This window comes from Pagrus major, chromosome 21, assembly GCF_040436345.1.
Source record: "Pagrus major chromosome 21, Pma_NU_1.0".
Taxonomy (NCBI): Eukaryota; Metazoa; Chordata; class Actinopteri; order Spariformes; family Sparidae; genus Pagrus; species Pagrus major.
In genome coordinates, this window is record NC_133235.1 from 9,533,403 (window position 1) to 9,543,406 (window position 10,004).

At 38.8% G+C, this 10,004-nt stretch overlaps 1 protein-coding gene across 1 annotated transcript; it reads right to left on the reverse strand.

Moving 5' to 3' along the window:
* Positions 1-76: 76 nt before the first annotated feature.
* On the reverse strand, positions 77-9,925 carry hhatla (hedgehog acyltransferase like, a). Its single transcript, XM_073491804.1, has 12 exons — positions 9,712-9,925; positions 8,469-8,596; positions 6,817-6,884; positions 6,581-6,694; positions 5,616-5,810; positions 3,480-3,689; positions 2,936-3,107; positions 2,637-2,781; positions 2,492-2,527; positions 2,185-2,386; positions 792-933; positions 77-460 (listed from the first exon to the last, which is right to left on the reverse strand). Exons 2-12 carry the CDS (start codon positions 8,572-8,574, stop codon positions 318-320), a joined length of 1,533 nt encoding a protein of 510 aa, XP_073347905.1. The 5' UTR covers positions 8,575-8,596; positions 9,712-9,925; the 3' UTR covers positions 77-317.
* Positions 9,926-10,004: the final 79 nt, after the last annotated feature.

Sequence of the window (10,004 nt, forward strand, 5' to 3'; positions counted from 1 at the left end):
TTAGATATAGCATAATAAAATGTCTGGTGTCAGGTCTATCATTTGCTTAACAATCTTTTGTTCAGATAAAATACAAATACAAAATGCACCATCGGTGGGTTTGTGCCAGAGGACGTGGCGATTATCTACAGCAAGTGCACTTGAGGATATTTCACAGTTCAAAACATTGCCTCGCATCGGACAAACACAAGCAAAAAACACAGGCTTGTGAACAATGTACTGTAGGTGCTGACTGGCTGTTACAGTATGGTTCGCAAGGCCGAGGATGGAACAATGTGAGGGGGCTGTTGACCTTGAAGTCTGTGAATGTCATTTTTTTATTCGGCCTTTTCTTTACCGGCATCCACCGGCTTCACCGGCTCCGGCTCGTCCAGCAGGGCTTGTTGTCTCTCCCTTTCCTTCACCAGCTGCACGCCACAGTAGGTCACAAGCAACACTGAGAGGGAGGACAGAGGGAAACCTGAAGGGGATACACAAAGAGGGAAAGAAAGAAAGAAGAAAAGAATGAATTAAAAGGAATTCAGATGTCATTGTGCTGTGCTGTGCTCTGCGTGGATGTTTGACTGGAGATAATCCTGTGAACAACCTCAGTGAACTGTTGTTAAGATTCTTCTATTCTATTACGTGAAAGAAAGCAACAAAGAGGATGTTAAGTAATGTGATATCTGGAGGACGGCGCCCCTTGAGATTCTGTTGCTTTGATGTCTCTCTGTGTTGTTCTCCCTATAACAAGAACTGACAGAAATGCCTTCAAGTTTAATTTTATATAATATACCCTTGTCGTTCCCCACCTTTGAAAATCAGACGTCTTCCCACCAGTTTGGCAAACTCCAAACTGTTTAGGGAGAGAACGTTGTAGAGGATGATGGCCCAGAAGTTGGCAGCATTGAACACACCACGGATCCTGCGTGACATCGCTTCACCCATTGCACCCTGGATACAGTACACACAATAACAAGTAGTATTAGGGCTGTGTGATGTGCAATATTTATTGTGTGGCAATAGAAAAAATAGGTGACATTTAAAATATGGATGGATATAAAAACCATCATTAATAAATGTTTCATTTATAGTTACCTAAACTTTACAATTATTTGACTGTTAAAGGAGCACTATGTAGTTTTGGAAAATAAATTAAAACTCAGAATTTTAATATTTACAATATTAATGAGGTAATACTAGAGTAACTATTCCATAACTGAATAAACAAACTGTTCTCAGAGGAAAATAGGGTCCCCAGAACACTGTGAAAGGTGGCAGGGTCCGCCAAATGTAAACAAACTAAAACAGTATAAAATTGTGTTGTCCTTCAAGGTCAGCTTGTTTGTTCAGTTTATTTAGAGAGTTTGTTTATTTAGTTTGTTTAGGCAGAAAAAAATTCAGTCAATGAAGATCTGTAATGAAGATTAATTTGTATTTTCCAAAACTACACAGTGCACCTTTACCAAACAATGAAATGCTTCATAAACCATTTATTAAGCAATTGTAAAGGTTTATAAACATTATAATGACCATACAAATAATGTTTATAGATGAAATCAAGTATTTATCAACCATTTACAAAGTATTGCAGCATCTGTTGCAACTTTACAATAAACAGTTGCTTTATAAATGGTTTATATGGTTTGTTTATAGTCAAATAATAATTAACTACAGTTCAATTATCTATATATGTAACATTTATTAATGATGGCGGTACGACAGAAAAATATTCATTGTTTCATCTTTTCATCGTGACGCAAATCACACTCTTTAAGGCAATATTTTGGTTATTTGGAAGACAGATTTGAGTTCTCCCACATAGCACGGATGCAGGCAGGAGAGCTGCGTGAAACAAACATGAAGGACATTGAATGTCACAGAGTGAGCTAATACTGAACAGGAGAAGGACTCTGACCAGCCAAGGCTAATTGAAAACTTGCACAAATGTTCTAAATAAAAGGTGAAAAATAATCAAACATGAGTAAGTATCTTTAATTCGTCAAGCATATAATTCACAATATAATAGGAATAGGTCTTTTTGTGTGGTTATTTCATATACTATAAACTATTTGTTCATTTAATAATTCATATATTGTGATATGTTTTTGGATATGAAATGACTGTGGTATAAAATGTTGGTCATATTGCACAGATGTACACAAAAAGCAAAAAGAGAGTGATTTTTGCGTCAGTGTTTCTCACCTCAATGGTAGAAAATGGTGGAAGGGAGAAGAGCTTGGCCACCCACAGCTCAAAGTTGAGGCCGAAGCAGTTGAAGAAGGACCAGATATAAACCAGCTCACACGGGCCCAACCACAAGGTGGTGATAGCGAAGGTGCAGAAAGTTGCCAGGAGCTCCTTGAAGATTTTGTCATGATCGCCACCAATATAGTCATAAACATACCTGCAAAATTACAACTCATTTAAAACGTGATGAAGAAGGAAAATTGTCCTCTATATTCTGTAGGTTCAGTAATTTAGACCCATGAATTTAAAGTCAAACACTCACTTGCACAGCCAGTCATTGATGCCCCTGTCAAAGTGCCTAAAAAAAAAGAGGAATAATCCATGTAATCATTTTTACACATTTTCAAGGTCAACAAAGACAGAACAATTTCTTAAGATTGCACACAACTGTTGGGAGTCACACTTACGTCTCAGCGAAGACGTAGAGCATGGTGATACACTTGGGAGGCTGAGGAGGGTCCAGGTGATCCAGTGTAGACACGGTGTTGATGACACCAAACATCACAGCTGCTTTCACCCAGTCATACACCAGGTTGGAATAAGCCAGACCAGCTGCAAAGGAACACATGAGAAAAAGGCAACTTTGAGAAACATTAATGTATCAACTTCTAAGTGACGCACAGAGCCAATGAGAGACCCTGAATGGAAATGAACTATTATGACCTCAGCCACATGAAAACACTGTGGAAACATATATCTAACTCACCAAGGCACCAGTCAGAGAGCTTGGTGACCAGTTTCATGTCACTGGGGATTGTCAGGATGTAGAGGTAGTGGAAGAAGACGTCCACCACCAGAATAACTCCCAGATGCAACAAGGCCTTGGTGGTGATGTTCCACAACTCTCTGTCCTTGCGGATCAGCTGGGTGTTGTTCACCTGTGGAATTCAGAACAGTTCTGTGAATAAGCTATCATTGTATTGTGACATCACAAGAATATCCCAGCAGTTTATATGCTTAACAGATTTTTAACCAGGCTGGGCCATAAAAGAGAGCATTTAGAGAATAAACCTCAAATACAGCTATGTTGGAAAAGTACTTTTAATTTAAGTGTTCCTCTCTACCCATGTCTTTAAACTGACTTATATAGACACATGGCATAATGCGTGGGTATTAAATGAGCCTTTAAAAGTCTTCTCGTACAATAAAAACTCATGAGTGATGGCTTAATAACTGCTGTCAAATTTCATAATGCTGCTCACTTTCTCCTCCAGTCAGTCACCACTTTCAGTTGAAACTTAAATGCTCACCTGGGCATGAAACCTGTCGAAAGTCATGATGGGTCCAAAGAAGAAGAAGGGGAGGTAGAAGTTGTATTTCAGCAGGTCGGAGAATGTGAAGTTGCCGTCTTTCTTTTCACAGTTCTCCAAAGCAAAGCTCATACAGCGCATGATGCTGAAGCCGCAGCCTCCGTAGAACAGGATGTCTTGCAGGTCAAAAGAACCGGTCACCAAGGACTCCTAAAGAAGGAATATTATGAGCCACACACACCATCATTTCACATGTGGATAAGCCATTATTTGGCTTGACTGTTGCACATTGAAACTTTTCAACACTTTACAACAACACATCTCCATTTACTACTGTTGTTTTGATATGAAAATAATATGTATCATATATAATATGAACATATATATATGTTGCTACTAAAACATTACATTGTTTTATATTTCAATTTATATTTAACACTACATTACATTCAATTGTACAACTTAATCACTACATGTAAGACTATTTTACTACTTATATTATCATTATTGTAATTTTATATGACATTCTACAGTATATCATGTTACATATTTCTTTTAAATATATTTAATCGTATTGGTATTGTATTATTATTGTGCAGTGTATGTATATTATATATCCTTCACATATGTATAACATACGGAAGCCCTAAAGGGCCATGCATTCATACATTTTATTTCCTCCGTTTTCCCGTGATAATGAGTTAATTTCATTTGTTTTCTCGAGATCTCGAGTTATTATCTCAAAATAATAACTGCCGTTTTCCTGAGATAACGGGATAATTTTCTCGAGATCTTGAGAAAACAAAACAATAGTGTAGTATATTAAATCATTGCAGGAAACATCATTCAGTGTAGCAATGTCAGAGGAGCAGGAGCATATCGATCACCACGTCACATGTCTTTTCAATCAAGGCCTGACACAGGCTGAAATAGCATTATGCCTTGCTATTACAGATAATATACACATTAGTGTGCGCAATCCAAAAAGAGGTTAGCAAGGCTTCAGCTATATCGGCGGCGCAATCTAAGTGAGCCTGATGTCGTCATTAACTACATAGCTGACCAGCTATGTAGTTAATGACGAGATCTCTAATTAATTATATCGTTATCTCGAGATAATAACTCGAGATCTCGAGAAAACAAATGAAATTAACTCGTTATCACGGGAAAACGGAGGAAATAAAATGTATGAATGCATGGCCCTTTAGGGCTTCCGTGATAACATACTGTATATTTAACATATCTTATCTGTGTGTGTCTGTGTGTGTATACAGCATATATAAAGCATATTATTGTGTTTATTAGGGATTGACAGATATGGGTTTTCCAGCGCTGACACATATAATTAGTATTAAAGGAGACTGATAACTGATATACAAAATAATAACAATTAAAATCTTAGTGTAATTTAGAATAACAAGTGATTATTAACAAAGTGTAATTGTTCTAAACTAAATTACATTTTGTACTTAAGTACAATTTTGAGGTACTGGTATTTTACTTGAGTACTTTCATTTTCTCCTAATTTATATTTATCTATTCATGATCTATATATTTATATGTATAGTCATTTAATAGTCTTAAGATACTGCTATGTATGTAATGAATGTAACTCTGTTGATGTCATGTCTCTAATTTCTTATTGCATTTTTATTTATTTCACTCAAATAGTTCTTTACGTTGTCTTACCTCTTCATCTGTCACATGAGTTGCTGTAACATAGACATTTCCTCTCATTGCAACCAGTATCACCTTTGGCCAATTGCAGACTCCTTTGATGCTTTTGTTTACCAATAGTTATCATAATTTAAGGATCTCTAGATTTCTACATTTGGGATTTTAATGGAATGCTATGGTGGCTGTACTGTATAGTGCAAAGCCCCTTCCATCTTACTGCATTTTCCTTTTCACCGGTCTTTCTGAGCCATGCAACACATTCAACTCATCCAAATAAAGAAACTTTAATTATACGACATCAGTTCTCAATTATTTCCACTGGCTACGTGTTCATTACAGAATTGACTTTAAGATCCTTCTCCTGCTCTTTCAAACTAACTAGATCATAAGACAGAGATCTACTTCAGCTTCCCATAGCTCATCCTATATCAGGCAACAGAGCTTTCAACATCCACTCACCTGCCAGGAATTATAGGGCTCCAGCTTGATGGAGGCCAGCGTGGCCAGACCGGCCGCAAAGCACATCCACTTGCTCTTGACCATAGCGATGCTGTAGAGTATGATGCAGTGGGACAGAACCAGAGTCATGAAGGTCCAGCCCATCGTGACCAGGACTGCCAAACCACCGTACATACCAAATATCAAGGATCTGTGCTGTGGGGACAGAGGGGCCAGCGTCAGTGTGACATGATATTCATACTCTTTATAATTCAATGCAACACACACGAGTGGTGTTAGTGAAATAGAAACAATGGATAAACGTTAAGATGAAAAGAATAAATTGTGGGGAAACAACAAATCTACTGTTTATGGATTGATGGTTTAAATGAAACATGACAAACACGTTAAACAATTCACAAGTTTATTAATGTTACCTTACATCCATCTATACCAATCTTCATTGCAAGCATGAAACAAGACAGAAAACATGTTTAAAACATTTTGAACTGTTTTAAATATGTCAGTATATCAACAGGAAGTAATCATTGGTACACTAAACAGACAGCGTTACAGTCTAACGGAATACAATTCATGCTCATGCATCAAGTCAATAATGTGTCAGACCTTTGAGGTACAAATATACAATTGACAAATTATTTTCAGTAGGATAGGATAGAGTTAAACTGAATTGAACTGAATGGAATTACTTGTACTGCGCAAGGCCTTACTGCTCACATCAGCACGTTGTAGCTCTGCATTTGATGTGTTTATACTGCATATATAACACAAAATCATGTACAGCTTTGACTGGAGTAAAGCTTTTGTTAATTCACAAGTGCTAACCGGCACACACAGACACACACATACTGTAAGTATACATATACAATACATATATAAATACACATATTAAGTGACATGCCATTATACCTGTATGCAATTAGATTATAGTGCTACCTCATAGACATGCACACACATGCACGCACCTTTGGAGCAAGCAGGGTGAATATCTTGGCAAAGATAACGTGACCGGCGAGAGCAAAAAGGATATGATTCCGGAATGTAGAGAACCACATCATCCATTCGAAGTCCGCAACGTCCTGTGGCAAAGGAAGCTGCATTATTAACGCCTGACAACCACTCTCGCTTGACATGTTGCATCAGTGAATCAAATTACAGAACACAATGGGATACATTAAGGGATTATATACGAGCAACTTACCATCTTCCTGCCAAAGTAATGCCATCCTGGTTTCACACTTTCCTTGAAGGCCTTTCGGTTTACATTCTCTGAATAAAGCAGAAAACATACAGGATGTTCACCAAGTACATGATAATGCATCTAGGTTAAGGAGTCCTATAGCAGCTTTATTTTTGGGGTCTGTTTGAACTAGTATAATCATTCTGTAAAAAAGGGGCTGTAGGAGTGAGAATTTGTGCAGCGTTTTATTTGCGTAATTCACAGTGAATTAAGGTGTGGGAGCACATTCAGTACATTTGATAACATCTAATATTACATAATGTACTCATTTTGAAGCCTTTCTATTTTTGAGGCTCACTCACACAGTCATAATCTGGCTGGAGGAGATTACTGCATAACCTGAACAAAACGCTAACACATCACTGGCATGATGGAAATAACAATAAAAATAATTGTGATAATAGAATCACGGCAGTGATGTTAAAAGAATTCAGCACGCAGCAACAAATGTGATTGCTGGGCACCCCCCTCAAGAACTCTTGTAGCATCGCCTGATTACACTAATGGGCATGAAAAAGGATATCAAAATGTGAGGGTCAGGCAGGGAAAGCCTCTTACTTCTGGGAACACAGCCAGGCTTCTATTACAAGTATACAGTGCTTCTGCAGCAGGCAGACCTGAGCTGTGTGAATGCCCACAAATGGAGCAGCCAAAAATGACCATTTCAAGAGTCAGAGAGTGAGTGCTGAAGAAAGAGAATCAGGAAAAGATGATGACTGACAACATGACCCTGCCCTGAGAGCACAGACTGTAACAGACAGTACCATTCACCAGATTACACTCAATCCATTCACATCAGTGTGTGAGGAGGAGAGTTTCAGCATTTACTGTCCGGACACATGTAAACACTTCGCAGTATTTCAGGATGAAAGGTTTGGCATTGGCTGGCTCTTTGTTACTGACTCTCAGTCTGAAATATCTCCATCAGGAGAGTAATTAGAGCATCTTTAAATTGTCTTCATATTAATAGAAACATGCAGGAATTCCTTATGGGACGGGGCTCTCTTTCAATCTGCTAAATGAATTTTGTTCAAGGCAGTTTTAGTTTAAAGGTGCACGATGTAGTTTTGGGGAAGGCATTTTAATCAGAAGAGAAAGATCTTCATTGACTGATTTATTTTTTTTATGCCACCTTTCTAGCTTCAAACAGTGTTCTTGGGACCTTATTTTCCTCTGAGAACAGCTTGTTTATTCAGTTATGGTAAAAATAAATACTGTTGTATTTTTACCTCATTAATATTGTAAATATTAAAATTCTGAGTTTGAATTTCTTGTCCAAAACAACATAGTGTACCTGCAGTTTTAAAGGTAGGGGTGTTGTTTATTTGAAGTGGATTTTAATAATAAATTGCGGTTGTTGCATTGCAAGTGATTTTAGTGGGATTCACTTGGACTAGAAGTCAATGATTAGTGGTGACATGAGTGTTTTCCACTCATCAGGGTAGTAAAGCCTTACTGTAGCTGCTTGAGAAGCTCTGGCTTCAATAAATATGAATGGATTTCAGTGAACTTTAATAAACGTGTGTAATGTGTTATTCATTTATTACCTGTCTCTGAGTTACATTCACAGTGTGTATGTGCTTTGGACATCCCTTGTCATGTCGTGCACTCACCGCTCGATGCATCAAATATCCAACTGCCTGCCCATATCAAGGCCACGCCGAGTACAGCTGTGTAGAGATACAGCTCATATCTGGGGAGGGCAGCCTTGATCCCCATGGTGAATCTGCACACTGGAAGCCTAACAGGTTGAAAAACAATCAGCCACACGACTTGAGGACAAAGAAAAAACAGACACATCTGAAACCAGTGATTAACAGCCAGATGATTCAAGGATGTACCATGGTTTAGTGAACCAGTGTTTTGTGGGTGATGTTCAGATGATTATTGTGAAGAAAATGCTTTTTTTTTGTTTCATAGTGTGATAATGTTCTTTGACAGCTTTGTCTTGGAAATACTGCGTGGGCTGAAACATGACTAATAGGACAGATTTCTAGCAGACTACCAATGAGAAGAAAAAACACATAAAAGCTTTGGAGCTTCAATTTAGGAATCTAGAATGAAACCCTTTCACATCACAGCCAAGTGCAATAACAACTTAATGCCTCTACTGAATAAAAAAACCCCTATATGCATACATATAGAAACACATTATGATGGTTATTAAAGTCATATACCCTGTGCCAACACCAATCAGCACATGTTCTTCATGCCAGATAAAGAACAAGGTGTTTTAAAGAGGTGGCATTTCACTAATAAGCCTTTAAGATCGACAGGGCAGTGACTTAAATAGTACTGCAGAGCTCTGGCTCCTCGGAATCAGCCTCGTCAGCTGCGCAACCCTACCTCTTCTTCCTATTATAGCTCTTGCAGTTGGTCTGCTGTACAGCAGGGCAGCTGCAGTGCTATGTGATCTGAGAGGCGCTGGGGACTCACTTCACAGAATATTTAGCACTGGCTGGAATGACCAAGAATGGTGCATCGGGAGGTTGAAATCAAACAGTTGCTTTCCAGTGGAGAATAACACACTTGTACCTGGCTGTGTGTGTGGGTGTGTGTGTGTGTGCGTGTGTCATGTCGTGCACTTTGAGTTGAAGTTAAAGGAGTTGCACTGACAAGTTCATACCAAAGTGTAACCATGGCTAAGCAGGACCCCAGCAAGGCGTCCTGCATACAAATTGAGGTTTTCTGTTTCACTGCTCCAGGCGTACAGAGCCAATATAACACACACACACACACACACACACACACACACACACACACACACACACACACACACACACACACAGATGGCTTGTGCATTGATTTGTCTCTTATATTTAACCCTATGTAAATAAAAGATTTGTTTTCACTAACCTTGTTTCCGCTTCACACTCAAGATGAGGGCGGCAGTGTTTACAGTCCGACTCTTCTCTATGTGAAATAAATAACAGGGAGGAGAATAAAACAGGGGGGTGGCGGTGGTTTACAGCAGGTTTTCTAATTCATCCGTCTTGTGGGGGGCTTGCCGCTGCCTGCGATCACCAGCCTCGGCCAGTCAGGATGTTGCGGACTCAACGACAGCAGCAGGAGGAGGAGGAGGTGGAGGAGGAGGGGGATATATTTATCTTTCACCACTGCACCGCAGTGAGGGGTGGTCCACACCGAGC

Bases quoted from the DNA above. Each gene is read 5' to 3' on its own strand.
- hhatla (XM_073491804.1), bottom strand. From the start codon at position 8,574: ATGGGGATCAAGGCTGCCCTCCCCAGATATGAGCTGTATCTCTACACA. The intron at 3,108-3,479 runs GTGAGCATTTAA...TGAATTCCACAG, and splicing joins TCGACAGGTTTCATGCCCAG to GTGAACAACACCCAGCTGAT. The intron at 934-2,184 runs GTGAGAAACACT...TACTGTATCCAG, and splicing joins CACCATTTTCTACCATTGAG to GGTGCAATGGGTGAAGCGAT.